The sequence below is a fragment of the Tachysurus vachellii genome, chromosome 11, assembly GCF_030014155.1.
Source record: "Tachysurus vachellii isolate PV-2020 chromosome 11, HZAU_Pvac_v1, whole genome shotgun sequence".
Classification (NCBI taxonomy): Eukaryota; Metazoa; Chordata; class Actinopteri; order Siluriformes; family Bagridae; genus Tachysurus; species Tachysurus vachellii.
In genome coordinates, this window is record NC_083470.1 from 7,268,088 (window position 1) to 7,291,258 (window position 23,171).

The window sequence follows — 23,171 nt, forward strand, 5'->3', positions numbered from 1 at the left end:
ATTTTACACTCTTTGTGTGCCCTGTGATGGGTTGGCACTGCATCCAGGGTATATCCTGCCTTGATGCCCAATGACGCCTGAGATAGGCACAGGCTCCCCATGACCCGAGATAGTTCGGATAAGCAGTAGAAAATGAGTGAGTGAGAGTTTACACTCTTATCCCTTATGTTGTCCTTCCTGCTCTACTCCTGTTACCCTATCTGCATAGGTATACAGGATATGCAATGGATAACAAAAATCTACATGATTTGACAGTCCATTTATTATCCTTAAGGCACTAGGTTTTACCTAATTCAATCAAAAGTATACCTGACACTTTGAACACCTGCCAGGACATAACCTATTTATCAGTCCATTTCTCATTTGAGACTATATACTCTTTTTAGACGCTAAAGACACTCAATTATCCAATGAACCCTTCCCTCTGTACCAAAGTGTACCATTAGACAGATTCTTCCTATCCTCCTGGGCAGTTTTATTGCTTAAAGTAATTAAAGCAGCATGTACACAAATGGTTCTTCAGTAACAACTCTCCTTCATCTCCACCACCCACACTTCAGCCTGCCAGAGACTTTTTTTTTCTGAAGATTAGGTGGCTCCTATTAACAAATAGCTCTTCATATTTATGACCTTCCACCACCTGTCCCCTGAACTCATAACCCTGCATTTCCTGAAGACTTTTAAGCTCACAATTAGACTTCTTTCTCCCATGTCTACCAAAATCCTTTACATGTGCTGTCTTCTCTGCTATCAATCTTATTTTTTGTCCATACAGTTCATGTGCATGTGTGTGTGTTGTGCTCAGTACAGTTCAGTTAAGTTATTGAGGAGTCTGATGGCTTGTGGAAGCATGCATGCTTAAAAAGAAGTATACATGCTTTGGCTGGATTATAGCTATTTTAATGGAATTAATACATTGCTATTTCTGCTTTCTTTCTCATGTGAATCAGCGAGAGTGTGTGTGTGTTGTGACTGCAGACTTTTAGTATGATTTTTAGTAGATTTTTGAGTATACATACTTAATGTTTGAATATGCATACTAATTTTTGAGTATGCATACTTAAAAAATAAGTATGCATAGTGTGTATACTCAAAATTAAGTATGCATACTTATTTTTTAGTATGCATACTTAATTTTTGAGTATGCATATTATGCATGCTTTTATCGTCATTTCAACCATATTGTACATAGCTGTTGCAGTACACAGTGAAATAAGACAACATTTCTACAGGACAAGGGTGCTACATAGAAAAAAGACAGAGCTAAGGACTTATTAAGTTAAGTCTTATAGACTAATCGTCTGAAACAATTTGTCTGGCATCTCTGATCAACCAATGATTTGGCAGAATTGGCAACAAAGCTGTATTTTTTATCAGCATGTTTTTAATACAACAAACGATCAGAATCCAGATTGTGATTCCTGCTACGTCTTCTAAAAGTCAAATGCACAACCCCTATTTCACCACTTTTCAGATTAGCAATTGAGTATTTAAACCACAATGCAATTAAAATAAAAATGTTAAAATTACAGCTGATTCAGATCAGGATCATTTAATATAACATAAGCACCATAAAAACATTAAATCACTAAGTCAGTTTATTAATAGTGTGAAATGCATAATCTTTTTGATAAATCTTTTTACACTTATAACCTAATATCCTTAGATGTTAACATTTTAAAATTTTAATGTTACATACTCTAAGAAATATTACACATTTAAAAAATGAAAAAAAAAAAGGACAAACATTTTTCATTGGAATTAAAAAGTCCATGGAAATGTGAAAAGTTCAAATGTACAGAAATTAACACAATGCAAACCAAAACTAATACTCTGTAGTACAAACTTTTAGGGTTAAAATGATTATTATCCACAATAACTACCAAGTAGGCACACAGGAGACTGACTGTACTTATATTATTGTTAACTTTAGTAGCCTACTGTACATGTTGGTCAAGATTATTAAACAAACATAAAAGAGAGGAGTTTGTTCTCTAGATTTTAAAACATAGAATAAAAATACATTTCGGTTTGTATTGTATTTGTATTCGGTTTTGACACAATACTGTATTGGACTTTCACATAAAAATATGGAAAAGATATCTGTGAGATGCAGTCACTGAATCTCACTCTACATTAGTAAATTAATTTCACTCTGTTATGCAGCAGCAGTAAATCCAAGTGGCTATAAACTGTTAAAAATATTTCACTGACAGACCTTTATTTTAAAAATGATTTATTTTGCAAAATGAATGATTTGATCGCCCTGTGGTTACTTTACTGTCCAGTATAATAGTTTGTAGGGACAAATGGCATCTTGCTGATCACTGCTGGTATCATCTTCTTCCTCACCTCCACCTGAACAGGCGTTCCTACTTTACTGAAGCTTGTCTCCACATAACCCATGGAAATATTTTGCTTTAGGCAGGGAGATGGGCAGCCACTGGTGACCTTACCTTTAAAGAGAGAAAGGGAGAGAAAGAGAGAGAAATGAAATGAGAAATGATGAGACAAATTGACAAACTGTATTTGACTAAGTGAATGTGTCTATATTAATGCATTCTTATATATCGTGGTTATATTCATTACGAATTCAGAGTTTATTGGTAAAAAAAATAGAAATATTCATACAGGAGTCTAGCATATGATACATTTACAACAAGCTATGTTCTTCAATCAGCTGACATATTGACTAGTCCTTTGTAGTTAAAAGCCTATTAAAAGCAACTACATAATATAATGAAATGATATAATAGAGGTTATTGTTTTGAAATAAATGTCTCCCATATTTATTGACTGCCTGTGTGTTCGCAATACCTATAACTTTGCCATCGGTGCTGAGGATGGGGGTGTGCTGTCTGACTGGTTGGCCGTGAGACATAAGTCCCACTCTTTTCCTCTTGGGCTTCGCTTTGATCTGTGGAACAATGACATCAGCTCCAGGGAAATCCCTCGCCTGCCGACGACGCTTACCTACAACCATATGCAGCAGAATAGAAAATCTCCAGAACAGAACAGAACCGTGTAAATGATCCCTGTTAAACTATAATTTTTATTATGATTTTCAAGGTTATGGGAAAAAATAGTAGGGGTACATATCCTAAAATATCCTTTTCCTCATATGTGCTTTGAAAACACCCCTCAGCGCTTATACACACCTGACCCTGACCACCTTGGTTACATTTATTAAAACTGTTAATCGGCATATTTAAGCTTATAAATGAACATATAGTCTGCACATATCCACACACTCGCACAAAATGAAGACACACCTATAGTCCATACGAGACTTGCTTCCACAGGTGTCGTGGTCTCATCAATGTCGTTGCCATGGAGACAGAGTCCTGCTTCTAGTCTAAGGCTGTCTCTTGCACCAAGGCCAGCCAGTTTAACCTCACTATTGACCAGTAGTCGCTCCACCAACTCTACTACATTCCCTCTTGGAACTGATATCTGAAAGAGACAAGCGTTTAACAACATAAAATGTATATCTAAAAAGATAAATATGGTATACACAAATACATTCTTTTATATCTACTTCGACTGAATACATAAAGATCTATTCAGAAACAGAACAACACTAAGTTTACGTCTTAAAATGTGTGACATAAGTAATGGCTATGTGCACTTTTCAAATTCTACAACATTAAGGATGGTTTCAGATCAGGCTACATCATTCCATGCAGTTTTATTCTTATTTTTTCCATAACACACTTCAACCCCATCCTCGCCAGTGTATCCACAGCGGGTGATCCTACAGCCCTGGATGCCAAACACTGTGGTCAAAATACTGGTCATAAAGGTCAGCTTTCTGAGGTTCTCACACACACCCTCCTGGAGCACACGTTCTGTCGACGGACCTACAAACACAAACAGAGGAAGATGAACAAAAATGCACATAAACGCTTGCACACGGCTTTTCATACGATGCACATGCACAAACCTCTGAGCATGTATAATTGTATCTTACCCTGTATTGCAATCAAACTCTCTCCCATATACTCTAAATCGACAGAATGTCCTGCGGATTTAAACTCCTTCAGTTTTGCCTAGAAAAAGAAATATAAATTATTTTTTTAAATAACTATAACCACTACAGTAAAGTAAATGTCCAGACTTCCTGTCAGCACAGATGAAGAGCTGATAAAAAGTAAGTCCAGTAAATGTACACAGCAATGCTTCTGTACCTGACATTAGATCATATCAGTAAATCAAACCTAATACAGAAATCTGTCATCTTGGAACAATGATCACATGACATCAGCTTTTGTGAAATGGGCTCGTGTTCTCTTATCCAGACATAAATTAGATCAAATATCTCAACTAAAGATTTTAAACGGTGTGTTCAGTGGTGAAAAAAACACTATTTTAGTATGAACGTTAAAGGAAAATAAATAATAAAAGACAGATTTTTAAATATATCCATGTTATTGCAGACTAAGACGTACGACCTATGATAAAAAAAGTGTTTTGTGATTTTTGCATGTCACTCCAAAACAATCAATCACTGGGAGAAATTCTCAAGCGACAAACAATGAAAACTGAAATATCCACCTGAAATTAACAGTTAATATCAGCTTATGCCAAGAGGAGGACTTTATCGATCAGTGTCTCTTTTAATTCGTCTCTCATTCTCTTCCACTTACCTCCATATGAGCAGAGTCTTTGTCTGCACAGCCAGCATTGGACACCACATGCAGATAACCCTGATCTGTATTAGTCACTATCAGGTCATCCATGATGCCCCCTTTATCGTTAGTAAAGAGAGACAGCATGCCCTAGAAACACAGATGAGACTTTTGCCTGAAGCAAATCCACTGTTTCTTCTTATTCGCATAAGTGAACTGAACTGACAGGTTGTGCTTTGTTCCAACAGAGATTACAACTACCACGGATTAAGGCATAATTATTTAACCAAATGAAATAGTTTGTAGGTATGCAGTTGTGTGATCACCTGGTTGTCCTTCAGCTCTGCAACATCTCCAACAATTAATGCCTCCATAAACTTTACTCGATCTTTCCCATGGATTTTGGTCTAGAGGCAATAAGACACAAGCAAACTTACAGAATGCTCTAAGGCTAATAATGATGCAAGCAAATACACAGCTAGGTCTACAGACGTCTAGCTAGATCCGTACAGAGGTCAGAGTGGTCAAAAACACAAAAATAAACAAAACAAAACAAAAAAATAGAAAGGTCATGGTTCAGATAACTATTAGATACCATCTTTTGGGACACTGATTTAAAATGCAGCCAATAAATAAAAATAACATTTTCAAAGTTCCTTGGGTTAGCAGACCTGTAGCATGTGGCTGACATCAAAGATGGAGCAGTGTTGGCGTGTGTGGAGGTGCGAGTTTATGTGGCTGTCTTTATACTGCACAGGCATGCTCCATCCCGCAAACTCCACCATTTTCCCACCATGAGCTCTATGAAATTCATAGAGAGGAGTTTGTTTCAGAGCCACCTGTATGGAAACAACCAGAAAGAAGACAGCCATTTTCTAGCAGTTCCATATATATGCATGATATAATAAAAAATATAAAAGAATATAAAATCTCACATACTGAACAAATGTATGTGTATATCTTTCAACATTATCTGTTGCCTTGAAGTTAATATGCATTCTATGTATTATTGTTCAAAAACAACAAAAAGACTGAATTGTAAAAAGATAAGTGACTTTATCCCCTGAAACATTAATGTTTATGGATCAATAATTAATTCATTAAGTTGTATTATTACTAATGCTACACACACACAGTGTACTCTAAGAACTGAAAACTGACCTTTGGGCCCTGAAACTGATTTATCAGCCTGTGTACTGTCACCTCAATCTCAGTAGCCCTTTATAACCATTTACACAACCAGCTACAGATCTTTTCAACTTGGAAAGTGAGCATTACATTTCAGTACATTTTAGCCTGTACATTTGTGTGTGCAAGTTTGTGTCCTATCAAATATTAGGGGGAGACTAAAAAACAAACCTGTTCTTTTTGGATTCTAAGGGTTAAGGTTGTCTTTAGGTATATTATTAATCAGCTGCATTAATAAGTAATATAAAGCTCTGTGTGTGTGTGTGTGTGTGTGTGTGTGTGTGTGTGTGTGTGTGTGTGTGTGAGAGAGAGAGAGAGAGAAAGGGGGTGAGAGAGTGAGTGAGAGAGAGAGAGGGGGGGTGAGAGAGGGAGTGAGAGAGAGAGTGAGAGACACACAAGGAGAGGGAGAGAGAGAGAGGGAGGGAGAGTGAGAGACACACACACACACACACACACACACACAGACAGACAGAGAGAGAGAGAGAAAATCATTTGCAATTATAATTATCTCTTCTCTTCTCACAGAAATATACATTAATAGTCTGGTTCTTCCCTCGTGCTCTTCACGGTGCAGCAGCTCGCGCAGACAGACACAGGCGCCGCGTTCCTCGCGCATGAACGGTTAATGCATAGCAACCACGCTGAATAGTTTCATATAAACGGTGCTATAGACGGTGCTATAGACAGTACTATAGACAGTGCTATAGACAGTGCTATAAACGGTGCTATAGACAGTACTATAGACAGTACTATAGACAGTGCTAAACGGATCCGCTATGCGAATGTCTTGGTTGTCATCAAGTCACGAACTTTATTAAAGTTTGTTTTTCCTATTAAAACTGCCCTAACTCACCCCAGCTGTCCCGTATCTCTCGTGTTGTCCTGTTCTCCCACACGGTACCGCAGTTTGTAGGAATCCAACAGAAACTCGGCTTTGCAGCCCAACTCGGCCGCTCACGAGCCCTCGAGCCAGCATTGTATAAACCCGAAGCTTCGGCTACCGGAGCGGAAAAAACATGGAGCGCGGAATGAGCGGAATCCTGGAATGTGTAGTTTTCCTAATTTAACTCACTCTTCTTTCTATTCATCAACCTTCTATGACGCCAAGTGACATCAGTCGGAAAATTAGCATATTAATGACGCAATCACGTCGCATTTGCATTCTCACGTAAATGATCGAATGTGTTTTACTCCTGTGACGTGCAGAATGTAGCTCTTAAGAGAGTAAAACAAGAAATAACGATTCAAAGCGCTTGACACTCAGCTCTCTGCTGACCTCTGCTGGACAATAAACATTGTTACACCGCCGTGTGTCCACTGAGTGCATCCTGCAGAGTCTTATTCATTCTTACATGCACTACATTTTAGCATTTGACGTAATAGTTAATGCTGTACTTTGAGTTAGCTGATGTATCTTCGTCATTAGCTCAAAAACACGCATACTCATCTATGTGTGTTTTTGTCTACTGTCTTTTGTGTATTGACTTGTATTGATTGTCTTTTGTCCTGCACTGTTTTATGTCCTGTACTGTCTTTTGTCCTGCACTGTCTTTTGTCCTGCACTGTCTTTTGTCCTGTACTGTCTTTTGTCCTGCACTGTCTTTTGTCCTGTACTGTCTTTTGTCCTGCACTGTCTTTAGTCCTGTACTGTCTTTTGTCCTGCACTGTCTTTTGTCCTGCACTGTCTTTTTGTCTTTTGTCCTGGACTGCACCAGTTTGCACAGATGCACTTTATGTGGCTAAAACTACTTACTAAGTCCTTATAGCTATGTCTTTGTTGTATGTAGCACCACGGTCCTGGAGAAACGTTGTCTCATTTCACTCTGTACTGCAACAGCAATATATGGTTGAAATGACAATAAAAGCTTCTTGACTTGACTTGACTACTAGACCCTAAAGTGAGACAGCAAATAGCAAACAATTGGGAACCATTTCAGAACATTATACTTTCATAGTAGTTTTCCTGAAACATTCTGAGAACGTTCTAACACAATGTTCCTTTGAGGTTATATGACAACTGACACTGCAGAATTGAAAACATCAATGCTAAATAAATTGAACTGCAGCCTAATTGTGAAGATCTTTATTGTGAAGGTCAAGCATTTCAATCCATTAAACCGATGAAGCTTTTAATTGTCATTGCTCACAATTCATTCAGTTTTTTATTTATTTTTTGTCATCAATTTATTACTTCATGTTGAAGCACATGTAGAATGAAAACCTTTAATATCATATAGACATAAAAAAAACCTTTCACATGTGCGCAGTGATGTAAATCTATAACAACCAACATTACCTTACAAATAGATATACATTGTGGAATATATATTATTTAAGTTAGCAATAGGTCAAGCATAAAATAATCATAGATATTCAATAAATGATTACTTATACATTGCCTTACTTTGTATGCATATTACATAACACATACGGTATTTAGATCCTTGCATTTTTAATTTAAAGTGTCATTTAATTTTGTTTATTATAACTGTATCCTCTTTTGGCCCAGAATCTATTAATATACGCCACACGCCCTTCTGCTTCACTGCTGCTATTTTGGGTGCAGGAATGCTGGACTGTCCCACACTGGCTGCTCATTTTGGTGATATTGGGAGGACATCAAACAGGGCAAACTGTTTTATACTGAACATAATATATTTATGCTGTTTCTTTGTTGTAGAGAAGTCGAAAATATTACCGTTGGTTAAGTTTTAATGAGGCTATATTGAAACTGAATTGTAGTGTGTTGTGAAAGTTTCATTATACTGGTGGGTTTATGAAGCTCTTGATTTGGGATTAGAAACTGGTCTGGATCTTACTTTAACAGTGTTTGATGAGGATGCACTCCCAAGGTAAGACTTGAAATATATTCTGTTTAATAAAAGAAAATGTTTTAAGAATATCTAAAAAAGTCTATAAAATGATTACTTCTACAGGTATAAGAATTTAAGAGGTTCTCTCTGTTTTTTACTGGGATAAGATGATGGCTCCAGAATATCTGTGTTGAAAGCACTGTCTAAAATGTTTATTACAACTGACAGCCCAGTTTCTTATGTGCTACAGCTATACTGTAGCAGGCTCAGAATGTTTAGTTATTGTGTGTTTTGATTTCCAGGGGTGTTATAGCACAAATATCACTTTGTACGCTCATATATCAATAATAATATCCAAACTGTACGTTATTTGATTTGAAAATGTATACTTTTTTATCCAGTATGTTCACCCTGTCTAGAAACAGGGCATGTCATAATATTTCAGTGTTATAGCTTTAGAAAGAAGAAGTTAAATCTGGAATCTCAAGGGTTCTCTAGTTTGTTCCTATGAAGCAAAGTACCTTGAGGAAGCATTTTTTTTTTTTTCGAAGAATGTAAAGTGGTAATTATTTTCATGAAAGACAACACCTCCATAGTGCTCCGTTTTAAGGATGAAATGTATTAACGTTCAATATGTGTGTGTCATGGTCTGGGAAATCCCCTCACACAGTCAGGTTTTGACATTTTCTTATATATGAATTAGCTTCCTGAAATGAAATACAAAAAATAAAATGAAGAAGGTTGCATTTAAAATTCTATTCAGATTCAGCTGAAAACTTGAACACACTAACTGCCTAAAAGCAGCTACTGTTTATTTGTTTAATTTGCATCTTATTACATAAAGTATATAAAATATTATATGCAAATCATAGATAATAGCAAGCGTTTAATACTCTCTAGGCAGACTGACTGTCTTTCCAGCTGTGTTTACTATAATCAGACAGCATATGCAAGGTTATAAATAAAGTTAAAACATTATGTATGGCGACGTGTATTTATGTTTTAGACATCATGGAGTACAAGATTTTTCATGTTCTTTGGGTGGGAGAGGACGCCTGAGATAGGCACAGGCTCCCCGTGACCCGAGGTAGTTCGGATAAGCAGTAGAAAATGAGTGAGTGGGTGGGAGAGATGGTACTGCTCTTTCCTCATTGCTTGTTAAAATTATAGCCAATTTTGGAGATCTACAATTGCTTTGACCAACAAAGCACAAATTGTTATACATTTTGTCTAGCTGTAGCAACATCTGATGAGTTTTTCCATTCCGCCACACATATCTTTCCAATTTTAAGTCATGTGCATACTCAAACGTTTGTTCTCTGAGCAGGAGTGTTGGCCAGATCTCCTCCAACTCCTCCTTCAGCATTTGTACATATCAGTGATAAAGACATGACAGAAATTGAGCTGCACACTGTGGACTCCATCAGTGACCTGCACCGCACACACTCTGAACAACACTGCAAAGGTACCAGATGGTGTGTTTGAACATCAAAATGTGATTAAGAAACAACAAATCTGATTGAGCTGATCTCAAACTTGCTTGCTCACACATAAACTAACACTAGGTATTGGCTGTGTTTCTTTATTTTCTGTCTCTGTCAGGTGTCCGACCTCCACGTCCACAACCTCCATCCATCAATGGGAACCTTCAGATGATTGACAGGCCAGTTGTTTGTCAAACAGGGTATCGAATGAGAGGATCTCATTTGAGTCAACTCAATGATATGTGGACTTCCTCTAAGTGTGGTTACACATTGACATGTGTGGCTGTAATGCTGATCCTCCTCACAGTCATTCTGATCTTTAGCTTCTTAGGTGAGAGAATCTCATTTTATATTTCTTTTTTTATAACACTTATTTGGTATATTCAGGGATTAAAATATGAGGATTCTCATTAGAAAACAGGGATTCTAATTTCAAATATCTAAGGTACTTTACAGCCATCACGGCAAGTTATACATTTTCACCATACTCTGTTGTCTACAAGCAGCTACAATTTGGTATTTTGGAGAAAAGAAATATTCAAATTCATATGTAAATTTCCCCCAAAATATTTACAAATATATGTACAATTTGCCATATAACATTCTAGTCCATGCTAGCTTTAATTCTTCTTTAGAATTATTCTTTTTCGGAATTATTTTCTTTAATAATACTTTTTAGTCCAAATGGGTTATTTGTGAACAAATCTATGATTACCAGTTATTAAAGGTTACACAAAAATAAGCTGTTTAGAGTAAAGACTGAAAAAGTACAATAAAAAATATATATTTTTAATCATTGTGCCTGACATAGTTTTTAAAATTTTGACCTCTAAAGTTACCATGTATTTTTATTCGGAGTTCGGAGTACTTCACCTTGAATAATTACTGTTTTACAGTTTGGATCTGTGTGTGTTGCTTCTTTAGTCCAGCAGAGCAGAACTCTACACAGACTAGCTGAGGCACTGACGCACAGGAAAGAAACAACAGAAGAAATATCCATCATCTTTCAAGAACTCCAGGCTCTGCGCAAAAACCTGACAGCACTGAAGATCAGACACTGACCACCTACAAACATCATGCACAGATATCTTAAAGATCCATCCAAGAGTATGTCACAATCAACATTCTATCAATATGGGGTCTCAAATGTGTTGTGTAAAATTGCAGACTCACTCCACAGGGTGATTGACTATAAGGCAAACATTACGACAGAGTGTTAAGAGTGTATGTTTGTGTGTGGTACAGATCACAAGTCAGAATTTAGTACCAGTTGGAGCAGGTAGCTGGCAAAGTGAGATTCAGTAAAGCAGACTACAGCTAGATTTTGAATTTAAACTTGTTAGTTTTTTTTAAACAGCATTTTATCTTTATGTATTTAAGAACACTGGATTTTTTCAACTTATCTGCTTTAGTATATCTATGCTGAGTGACAGCTGAGTTCGGAGCATATGTTAATCAACCAAGTTCAGTGTGTGTTCAGGAAATTACAACAAATCATTACTCCATAGTTAAAGTTACTGTTCCACAGTAAAAGGAACTGTGTAGATACATGTTACAAATTGCACAACAGTGGTTCTTTATGTCCCTCTAAACACTGACCCATGGTGTATACCTTAAAATCCCAATTTACAACTGTTCTGATTAGCATTGAATGTCACTATAAAAGAATATATACAGCATAAAATGCTGAACAAATGAGTTTTACAGACATCTGACATACATAGAGGACCAGATAATCAACCAAAAGCACTCTGTAACTAACCATACTATACTGATGTATGTAGGACTCTAGCAAAAGCAGTGTGTTATCATGTGACCAACCAAACTGACAGAGATCTCCTGAAAAGAAAAATAAGCACAGGTAAAAGTGGACTCCTGAGCAACACGCTATCTTAGAGAGCTTTGATAAAAATGTCCCATTAAAAACTACTGCTTATTAAAGAGCTGTACATATTCTTAAACAGTGACATAAGGACCACGTTACTTAGATCAGAATTTTTTTTTTTGGATAAACAATAAAAAAAATGATAAAAGGCTGCTTGCGCTGGAACTGATTTATTACAATATGTAAAATCGATTACATATTTCAGAAATTCAAAATTTAAGAAAGGACATTGAAGTGGCACAAGCACTGGGTTCACTTCACATCCATGAAGTTCTCACACCACTCTCCACTCCATCCTTTAAAACACATACATTTGAAGTTTGTCCTAAGATCATGGTCAGATTTTCTGCTAGTGTCGAGCTGGGCAATCATGTGACCGGAATGAGGGTTGCGTCTCACACAGCGTCCTTTTTCGCTGCACATACTCTTGCTGCAATGTGCCACACCCCGATGCAGAGCGTCCACGTACACACCCAACACGGAGCGGATATAGTCCCGAAGAAGAACACACTGTTGCTGTGATGAGAAGTTAATAAAATATTATGATCACAACAAAATCAAATCTGTGTATAATAGTGTATATCAGTGTTAAATATACCACTAGTCTGGTTTTCTATAAAATGTACATGCATACTTTGTACACAAGAACATATTTATAATAACATATTTGTAATTATAAATGACAATTCATTTAAATGCTGACCTTGGACTTGGCAAACGCCATTTCACCCCATAACACTACACCAGCCGCACCTAAAGATGCAACCTCACCAAGTGTGTTCTCCAGATCAGTCTATAATAAAACAGACAAACACAATATAATCAAATGCTTTTTGATCCAACTGTGTGTAACAGGAAGATAAATTCCATGGTTATAGGATAACCTTTATTTAGATAGTTCTTAAATTTAAAATAACTAAGTATTAAAATACAATCACAAGAAAACTAGATCATATAGTATATATATATGAATACAATCTGAGCTACTGATAAAAAAAATGACTTCACCTAGTGACAAAATTACGAATGAACCATAACCAGCACTTTCTAAGCTCTAAAGACGGTGTAAGGGATGTTATACAACATTTAATAAGCTAGAACTTTGAACCTGGGGTATATTCTGTCTAACAAGTCTTAATTCATTCTTCAGAAGGATTAAATGTAGTTGTTGTTGTGTTCCAATGTTATTTTATTATTTCATAATTCCAGATTCACACATCCATAAGTGAATGAAATCAATTTTAAATTTAGTCCAAGTAAAAAGGGGTTTTCAGGGAGGTTTTTGAAGAGAAGACTAAAGTAAGTATAGATTTTTACATATCAAAACAGCTACTTTAGCTTTAAATAATTAGTGGAAGTACATTTCTTAAAATGTAATGAAATGGCAGCAATGCATCTATTAGAGAAACAGTGTGTATTTGTGAGTATACCTGGTTTAAGAACTTCAGTGTTCTGGTAAAAGCCACTCTAGCATAAGGTAGAACAGGAAGTTGTGGAGATCCACGTCCACGCTGTGATACCACTCGGAATGCCTCGAGTACACGGTGTCTTACCATAAGCCGTGTGTTTGGGTGTCCCGCTAGACCGAGGTGCACATACACACTTGGATAGAGTGCTGTGGACTGCTGCCATAAAAATGACAGTCTGTCATTCAGTGCCACTGCTCTAGGTTTGCACTGCCCGGTGTACCCACTGTCTACTCTCCTCTGGTCATTATAGCAGCCAGGGTATCCATAAAACCCCCACAATCCCTTGGGACGAGCCTTGACTCCGAGTTTCAGTGTTTCTTCCATGTAGGACCGTGCTGCTTTCTCAAACTCAGTCATTGCCAGTGATGTTACTTCCTCCTCAGACATTTCTGGATGCTTCTCTCTTACCAGTTGCTTAGACAGATCAATGTAGGCATGTCGGGTTCCGTAGTTGCGGATCCATTGAGGTTGCCACTTCTCCCAGTCCACCACAGCCAACCCGCTGAAACTATTCTGTAGAAGCCCTCGGATCTGTTCCTCTGATAGTGCAAGGTGTCTGCCAAGATTGCCCTTCTGAGGAACCCCACCGTTCACACTCAAACCCTCATGACTGATGTATGGATACAAACCAAGTTGGCATTCATAAAAAAGACTTATGTTTTCACCTTTGAATTTCTGTTCAGCATTGTATATGATGCCATGCTGGTGCAGGGGCAGTGAAACGCCAAACACACGCTGGCATTTTGAAGTGGGCATGTTCCAAACTACTGAAAAACCCTGTTTCCTGATGACAGAGCCACTGTCTGAAACAATGCCACTGAAAAACAGGGTGAAGATCAGCAGTGAGGACCTGCAAAACAAGATGGCTCTTCCTGTGGAACACACACAGCACAATCACAAATCTAATTTGACAACATTCAAGCACCAAACCTTACTTAGAAAAATGTATGTAAATTATTTTCACTGTAATGAAAACCCTAAGGAAAGCAAGTCAGACACAAATCAAGTCAAATCTTTAACTATAAATACAAAGAGTTATGCAGTTTGTTCCACTAGTGCAGTAAGTTGCTTCCGCACAGCTTCAGTGTCCCTGTTTTTTCCGAATTATTTTGAATCACTGCCTGTGTGGACTTTCTCAGCATGTGCTCGGGGATGTAAATACCACTGATTATCTCATTACAATAACAGATGTCAAGTTAGGTATATTAGGTTAGGTATATTACGCAAATTTTCAAAGTTAATGAGTTGGAAACACGAAAAATAAGCATGTGAAAGGATCTGACCAACATTGACAAAGACTGTTGTGATGGCTAGATGACTGGGTCAGAGCATCTATAAAAAGTGGCAGGTCTTGTGGGGTGTTTTCTGTATGCAGTGTTTAGTATCTACCTAAAATGGAATAAAAAAGTACCATTCAAAACTGGTGACCCGGTGACAAGATCATAGTCACCCAAGTTTCATTGATGCGCATGGGGAACAAACGCTAGCCTGTTTGGTCCAAACCCACAAAAGAGCTACTGTCACACAAATTGCAAAGAGTTTATGCTGACTACACCAGAAAGGTAGAACAGCACTCAGAGTACCCATGCAGAACCCTGTCCACCACTGAAAGCACCTGAAATGGTTCAATGAATCACATTTTCTTTTACAACATATGAAAGACAGATAATCATCTAGTCCCAGGTCCAATACGAATCTCAATAGCTTGTGGAAATCTTCATTGTCATCCAACAATTCAACATACCGACTTTATCCAATTTGCAGGGATGAAGACCAAACCACACATGTGAATGTCATCTGAGAGGAAGCTTACACTGAACTCTGAGTTTATCTCAGTGTAGACAAAGGAATAATTGTAAATCAGCCAGTCTGTAAAGTAAGGTTGGAAATTTGAACTAAAAAATTATGCACCAACCAGTCATTAAACATGAATGCGCTACTGGCATTCGCTGCTGACACAAATTAAGATCACACAACTTCAGTGGCTTTCACACATTCTATACGATAATGAAAGAAACCAGTTAGTCATTTATTGTAAGATGCAAATACCAGAGGTGGGAGTAAGTCACACATGTGCAAGTCACAAGTAAGTCTCAAGTCTTAACCTTTAAGTCTCAAGCAAGTCTGATTAAATTTTTGTGAGAGTCAAGTCAAGTCAAGTCAAGTCACTGCTTTATGTCAAGCAAGTCAAGTCAAGTCGTAGCTTGAGTCAAGCAAGTCACTGGCAAGTCATACAGATGTTTGATGATTTAACTAAATATATTAAACAAAGTTAAATCTGCAGTATTTATGGTATTTACAGTATTTAAAACTCTACGAGAGTTTTATTTGCAACAAAAAAGTTGCAAGAGTTGCAAGAGTTGTGAATAGAATAAAAATCTAAAAATGAATAAAAATCAAAACAACAAAACCTAAGATGTAAATGTAACTGAAATAAGGCCAACATAAAAGCAGGAAAAGTTTCAATATGCCTCAAACATGGCAGAAGACCATGGAAAAGTATATATAAAAAAGTGCAATGGTTTCTTTGCAACCAAATGGCATTTTTTGAACAGGCATTCCCTTTTAATGGGACATGAACACATCCTTACATTAGATCCTTCCTTTTTAACAACAGAATAACAACAACCAATCAATTATTGAATCCCACAAACCTTGAAGTGAATTAACTATTGGAGAGAGAGAGAGAGAGAGAGAGAGAGAGAGAGAGAGAGAGAGAGAGAGAGAGATGATTGGGGTGAGTGTAATTTATTAATATTAAAGGGATAGTTCACCTAAAAATTTAAATTCTGTCATCATTTTCTCACCCTCATGATGTTACAAACTTGTATAAATTTCTTTGTTTTGATGAACACACACGTAGATATTTTGAGGAATGTTTGTAACTAAACCATTCATGAGCCCCATTCACTTCCATAGTATTCTTTTTCCCACTATAGAAGTGAATGGGGCTCATGAATGGTTTGGTTACAAACATTCCTTAAAATATCTTCCTCCATGTTCATCAAAACAAAGAAATTTATACAGGTTTGTAACAACAAGAGGGTGAGAAAAAGATGAAAGAATTATCCCTTTAAATTGAATGTGTGTGCGTGTGCATGCGAGACAAGAATATGGCTGTGCTTGCAACTCTGAGGTTTTTTATTTTATAGTTAGGGTTTATATATATATATATATATATATATATGTGTGTGTGTGTGTGTGTGTGCGCATCCCCATAAACGATCCATACGCTTTTCACTCAAAGCCTAACACTGAAGACCAATTATAAGTGCTATTGCAAAAAAGCTGACATTTCCACATTAACAGTAACCATTTACACTACATTGCACTTGCAAAAAATTTTATTTGATAGAACTTTGTCACTCAATTGTGAGCGATACACGTTCAACAGGTGCACTTGATGCAGGTATGGCCATAACTCTTACCGCTACCTTGAACAAATAGGGGAGGGTGTGTCTGTTCACAGCCTAAAACTGCAGGTAGTCCATCACAAATGTCAAAATAGTGGTTAAACCGAATAAGGGGACTGGATCCCCAAAATAATAAATAATTTTTGGTGTAGCGCCTTCCATGTTTCATCACGACTGTTAAGGTTTATTAGTTAGTGCGCGCTCTCCCTCTGCTTGCCTGCTGCATCACGTGATTAGATTACGCTCGTGCGTGCGTTCAAAAACAGATTTAGAAAAAACAAAACAAAACAAAGTTATTTCGAGTCATTTAACTCGAGTCACAAGTAAGTCTCAAGTCTTGAATGTCAAGTCGAGTCTTTTTTTAATATTTGTCAAGCAAGTCTCAAGTCTCAAATTTGCGACTTAAGTCTGACTCGAGTCAAGTCATATGACTCGAGTCCCCCATCTCTGGCAAATACAGATGCTGAGGTGACCTAGTGGATTTAAAACTGGTTGTCATGAACTCGAGACAGTTTACTTGTTTGTTCTCTGCTAGCTCTCAACATGCCTGGTTTGGGGAACACTGGTCTATTAAATGATGAGAAGACTGCAACGAGTAAGAACATAGAGACAGCCTTTGGCAGGCAGCATTTCTTGTGACCTATGAAAATTTAATAGTCAAATATACTTAGTGATAAATAAACTATTTCATAAAATGACAAAATAGCCTTATTGCAGTTTTATTTCAGACACAAAACAAAAACAATAATTTATTCAATTTAATGTCTTGGCAGTGTTATTTGGTATAAAGTCAATATGATGGAATATTTATAAAATCTTTTAAAACTCAATATGCTATACTAAGGCACATCCAGTCACACTTCACAGAGATAATTTCAATACTGATTATTTATGTTGAAATACCCTGAGACATAATAGACCTTAAACACACTCTGCTGTGTGTGTCTATGTGTGTCTGAGTGATGTATGTCTACATCAGATGTTCTTGTGCATCCAGAAAACAGGCAGTCCTCGAGGATCTGTATATGGTGTCTGTTCCAGAGTCTGTTCAACGGGAACCCATGAAGATGGGGGAAGAGCTGGGGCAGGTGGTGGGACAGAAGGGGAAGGGCACGACAGAGAAGGAGGAAGTTTGGGTGGTGGAGGAGGTGGGTGGACTGCTGAAGTAGAAGCAGAGTGGGAGGAGAGATGAGAGGGAGATGTTAGAGAGACTGTGTTTAGCAGAGGCGGAGGTGGAGGAGGAGGTGGAAGTGGAGGCAAAGGGGGATTATTGTTGGGTACCGCTGTATGATTCTTCATCTCGTTCACCACACCCACCTCACTCTCAGCTGTCCTGCAAAACTTATGCAGAAGTTCCATCGGCATGAGGGAGGCCAACGTGCCCACATTCTGTACAGGTCGTGAGAGCTCAAAGCCCAGATGGGCATAGAAGTACTGCTTATCGTGAGTGGTGAGGTAGAGCCGAGTGAAGCCTCTGGTGCGGGCATAGCACTCCACTCCCTCCATCAGTGCCCGGCCATAGCCCTGCCCCCGCAGCTCATCCCGTACCACCACCGATTCCACAAATGCACTGCGGCTGCCTAGAACACGCGATACCCGGGCATGCCCAATCAACATATCACCCTTTAAGAGGACGAGACATGCTGGGTAGCTGTCACTAGACTGACGGAGCGAGTGGAGCCGTGCTCCCATGCTGCGCTGCCACTGGGTGTTCAGAAGATCAGCACATGCCTCCAGAAGGTCCCAGCGATGGTGAAGAGGGACGATAGAAACGGCCGAAGTGCTAAATTCACCGTCACACCTGCACACATGGCCATGGGCAGGAATCAACACGGGGATCAAGGTTTAAGAGCTTTTAAATGACATTTGGATTGCAGTGGGGTGCTGTTAGATTTGGTACAACGAGCTGCTTTCTGGGTTTCAAGAAACTGACCAGAAATGTAAGATTTGCGGTCGGTTTAGTAACGAAAGAGGATGGTGGAAGTGTTAGAATGCAATATTTGAGAACAATGCAAGCTCTGACGACATCATGCCAAGAATCGAGCAGAACTATGTTTCACATTCTACTGCATATACAAGTCTACATTTTTTTAAGAAAAGGGAACACAAAAAATTCAAAAAGACAACAGTTTGCAAAGATCACCTCTCTTGCAAATGATTTGTCTTGCAATGTTTTGTGTTACATTTTCATTGAAAATGTTGACCACACAAGGGCAGTTATAGATGCTTTAACACCTCCTGACCACAGAAATGATGAGCATATTAGAGAATTCACTCACAGGCTTTCTCTTTAGCAGAGCTGCTTCTATACATAATGTGTAGTCCATGAAGTACATTTTATGAGCAAAACATACATGTATGGTTTTTTTAATTTAAATGAATTATTTTAACTAATCAATCACATCATCTTGGTGACCAATAATTAGTTTTTTCCATTTATAGATACAAGTGTAGTAACAAACCTACCCAAATGTCTCCCACTGGCACGTCACATACTGTATAACTAAATAACCTTTCCACCACTACCATTTACTACATTAAACATAAAAGAGGAATGTCTGACAAGTAAAGCCAGAATTTATCTTAACTTGGTAGACCCAGAGTGTCTGTGGTGTGGAAATAACAACGCTGTATTTCTTGAAAGTAAACCACAATTAAACTCACGATCATACTAGAAGTAATGTTTTTAATTACTGTTACATTTTTACAACCCAATAACGCACACATCTCGTCCATTTCAGTACTATTTACTCCTGACAGTTGGCCTTTAAGTCTTAAACTCTCGCTAAGCTACACTGTTCCGACAGAAAGCAAATGCCTATAGACTTACCCATAGTGATGCGTGTCCAATAGCAGCAAGACCAAAGTGAGTCTCTCACACACTCTTTCACAGCAAGAAGTGTTAGTGAAATGCCATCAGAATCAGGAAATAAGAAGTTGTCTATTCATACTCAAAGGTGTGAATTGTTTAAGTTTCCTGAAACAGCTTACAGTAGATGTTGAGATAAGTTCAGTTTGAGGCATTTTAATTTGATTTAAGGAGTGTGGTGTATTGTGGTGTATTATGGTGAAAAGAAAGGAAAGAAAAACATTAGTCAGGCAATGTACATTGTGGCATGTCATCACTCAGACCAGCTAGTATGCACAAAGACCAGTTAGCATGCACTGGGTCCCACTGAGAGTTTTATAAAGGCTTGTTAATAAAAAATGCATGTAAACATGAGGTGATACCAACCTGCAAAATACTAACACTGTGGTTGAACAGTAGTGTTGTTCGATGTGTGCATATTTTTAACATATCTATACTCATTAATGTGAAAAAAAAATGATCAGACTGTCTTTTTGTCTTTTGTCCTGCACTGACTTTCTGCCTTGTTTGTCTTGTCCTGTACTGTCTTTACGTCTTTTGTCCTGCACTGTCTTTCTGCCTTGTTTGTCTTGTCCTGCGCCGTCTTTACGTCTTTTGTCCTGCGCCGTCTTTACGTCTTTTGTCCTGCGCCGTCTTTACGTCTTTTGTCCTGCGCCGTCTTTACGTCTTTTGTCCTGCGCCGTCTTTACGTCTTTTGTCCTGCGCCGTCTTTACGTCTTTTGTCCTGCGCCGTCTTTACGTCTTTTGTCCTGCGCCGTCTTTACGTCTTTTGTCCTGCGCCGTCTTTACGTCTTTTGTCCTGCGCCGTCTTTACGTCTTTTGTCCTGCGCCGTCTTTACGTCTTTTGTCCTGCGCCGTCTTTACGTCTTTTGTCCTGCGCCGTCTTTACGTCTTTTGTCCTGCGCCGTCTTTACGTCTTTTGTCCTGCGCCGTCTTTACGTCTTTTGTCCTGCGCTGTTTGCACCAGTTTGCACAGATGCACATTATATGACTAGGACTAACTTACTAGTCCTTAGTCCTTCCTGGAGAAACGTTGTTTCATTTCACTGTGTACTGTAACAGCGATATATGGTTGAAATGACAATAAAAGCTTCTTGACTTGATAACTGTGGCAGTTATTTGAAGTTAAACTCAAACTGTGCTGTAAGAGTTGACCAGCAGAGGGCGCAGTAAATAAACAGAAAAATGAAGCTAACTTTTTCCTAATATGGTAGTCTCGGTGTTAACATAATAATGAACGTTTACTAAAACAAATACCAGATATTAAAGTATTACTAATAGCCAGACAATTAGCTTTAGTGTTTAAACGAGTTTTAGTGTCAGAGTTTAGAAATGACATTCATAACAAAGCTGCAGTTTAGCTAACACTCACATGTCATGTGTCTAACAGATTCAACCTAGGTTTTTTTATTTATATTTTTAATATATAGACCTTACTATCAATTTATAATTTTGGTGACATAATTTAAGCAAAAAAACATGACATTAAGCAGCATTTTCAGTGTAAGTCATTACAAACCCTCTGATTACAGCTGGTGTTTATGTGATAATTTACCCACATGTTCAGTTTCTATCCTCCTCTCCGTGCTCACACAACTGGATCCAGACACACATGTCTAAAGAAACAATCCTGACTCTAGATTAAACACACATCACGTTACACAAATGAGCTTCATGTCGATTTGTCATAGCTTCTCTAAGCAGATTGCTGACAGCACCACGAGGGCGCTTTGAGTCGGTCACTGCACCACAGCGCCCTCTGGCGCACAGGAGACCCGACCAGGTATGCAGTACACTCATTTTGTGATCATGTAAAAGTTGTGTTATCATAGGCTAATGTTAACAGTTTTTTTTTTTTATAACATTTCTTTCCTATAATTATGCTTCTTCTCTATTATTACTATGCACCAACCCACCAAGGCAAATTCCTGTATATGTAGACCATACAGTACCTGGCAATCAACCTGATTCTGATTCTGATTCAAGATTCAAGATTTTTATTTGTCACATACACAATTATATAGGGCATATATTACCAGCAGTGAAATGTGTCAGGTCCGCTCCATGGACATTGCACTTATTAGAAAAACACAAAAATGAAAGAATGAGATAAAAGTAAACAATGAAAATATAAGAATAAATTAAAGCTGCAAGCAGCATTTCCCGGGTTCAAGCGTTTAAGGCCTTTAGGGAGTTTAAGGCCTTAAAGGATTTTCACATACACAAAGTGACAAATAAACAAAGTCATATCGGTGAGTCTACAATCCTCGTGCGAAGCAAAACGAAGTATGAAAACATACTTGGCAATAAAGACCATTCTGATTCTGATTCTGAGACTTTGCCTTACGAGTCAGCACTAAATTGGGTTTTTGGACCTATGGGCACAAACGCGTTTTGGGGTGCTGAAGCGTCCCAGATTGTCCGATTCCGCTGAGATTTTGGCCCTGAGTAACTCTGACCAGTACTACCATCTGACCAAGTTTGAGCTCTCTAGCCCTTACGGTTTAGGCTGCACGACCGTTTCTAGGGCGGAATAATAATAATAATAATAATAATAATAATAATAATAATAATAATAATAAAAATCCTAACAAAAACAATAGGTTTCCAGCGCTTCACGCTTGAACCCTAAATATATAAAAAAGAAATATATATATATATACACACTGATATACACTGAATACCTTCTCGAGCTTACAGATAAACAAACATTACACAAATTTTAAGTGTTTTTCTACCTGTTTAAGCTGCATTGAGTAAAATGGGGGAATCTAGCTAATGTTTAATTGTTTAATGATAATTGATACACATCATCTGTATGGACTGCATAGACCCTCACAAAACACACACACTGACACATCACACTGTTTACATGCTGCTTACAATCCAGCAAACTGTTTACATGCTGTTCTGCACACCTTTTCTGCTGTTTTTGCACAAACTGTCCCAACATTTCAGCCGTCTTTGCACATATTGTACAATATCTCAGCCATTTCGCACATAGTATACAATATTTCAGGTCATTTGCTGTTTTCTGCACAATTCTATATATTATCCCAAGGACCTGCTGCTAAGAAACTGTGTTCATTCTAATGTTACTGCACGAAATATTGTTTGAACATTCAGTATTCACATACAGTATATACACTGGTCGGTTGGCGCTGTTTCTGTTACTGTTTTTTGTGTATTGCATTTTTTTTACTTTTTGTATTGTCTTGTAACTTTGTGTCTGCACTGTCTTTTTGTCCTGCACTGTCTTGTCTGTCTTGTTTGTCTTGTCCTGCACTGTTTGCACCAGGTTGCACAGTTGCACATTATGTGGCTAAGACTACTTACAAGTCTTTAGCCCTGTCTTTGTTTTATGTAGCACTATGATCCTGGAGAAACGTTGTCTCATTTCACTATGTACTGCAACAGCTATA

At 37.9% G+C, this 23,171-nt stretch overlaps 3 protein-coding genes across 4 annotated transcripts; 1 reads left to right on the plus strand and 2 right to left on the minus strand.

The window, feature by feature from the left end:
• Positions 1 to 1,536: 1,536 nt before the first annotated feature.
• amt (aminomethyltransferase) lies at positions 1,537 to 6,908 on the minus strand. Its single transcript, XM_060882097.1, has 9 exons — positions 6,670 to 6,908; positions 5,300 to 5,467; positions 4,955 to 5,035; positions 4,647 to 4,778; positions 3,971 to 4,049; positions 3,715 to 3,860; positions 3,273 to 3,453; positions 2,818 to 2,973; positions 1,537 to 2,456 (listed from the first exon to the last, which is right to left on the minus strand). The coding sequence occupies exons 1-9, from the start codon at positions 6,790 to 6,792 to the stop codon at positions 2,278 to 2,280; spliced, it is 1,245 nt and encodes a 414-aa protein (XP_060738080.1). The 5' UTR covers positions 6,793 to 6,908; the 3' UTR covers positions 1,537 to 2,277.
• A 1,511-nt stretch (positions 6,909 to 8,419) lies between these two features.
• On the plus strand, positions 8,420 to 12,086 carry si:dkey-20d21.12 (uncharacterized protein LOC556245 homolog). Its single transcript, XM_060881666.1, has 4 exons — positions 8,420 to 8,668; positions 9,957 to 10,094; positions 10,232 to 10,444; positions 11,038 to 12,086. Exons 1-4 carry the CDS (start codon positions 8,650 to 8,652, stop codon positions 11,172 to 11,174), a joined length of 507 nt encoding a protein of 168 aa, XP_060737649.1. The 5' UTR covers positions 8,420 to 8,649; the 3' UTR covers positions 11,175 to 12,086.
• Positions 12,087 to 12,152: 66 nt separating this feature from the next.
• Positions 12,153 to 21,519, minus strand: hyal3 (hyaluronidase 3). 2 transcript variants are annotated; one of them, XM_060882039.1, is made up of 4 exons: positions 21,309 to 21,519; positions 13,429 to 14,339; positions 12,702 to 12,791; positions 12,153 to 12,514 (listed from the first exon to the last, which is right to left on the minus strand). In XM_060882039.1, exons 2-4 carry the CDS (start codon positions 14,221 to 14,223, stop codon positions 12,251 to 12,253), a joined length of 1,149 nt encoding a protein of 382 aa, XP_060738022.1. In that variant the 5' UTR covers positions 14,224 to 14,339; positions 21,309 to 21,519; the 3' UTR covers positions 12,153 to 12,250. The 2 variants fall into 2 exon arrangements, with proteins under 2 accessions (XP_060738022.1, XP_060738021.1); XM_060882038.1 differs by lacking the exon at positions 21,309 to 21,519 and adding an exon at positions 19,711 to 21,280.
• Positions 21,520 to 23,171: the final 1,652 nt, after the last annotated feature.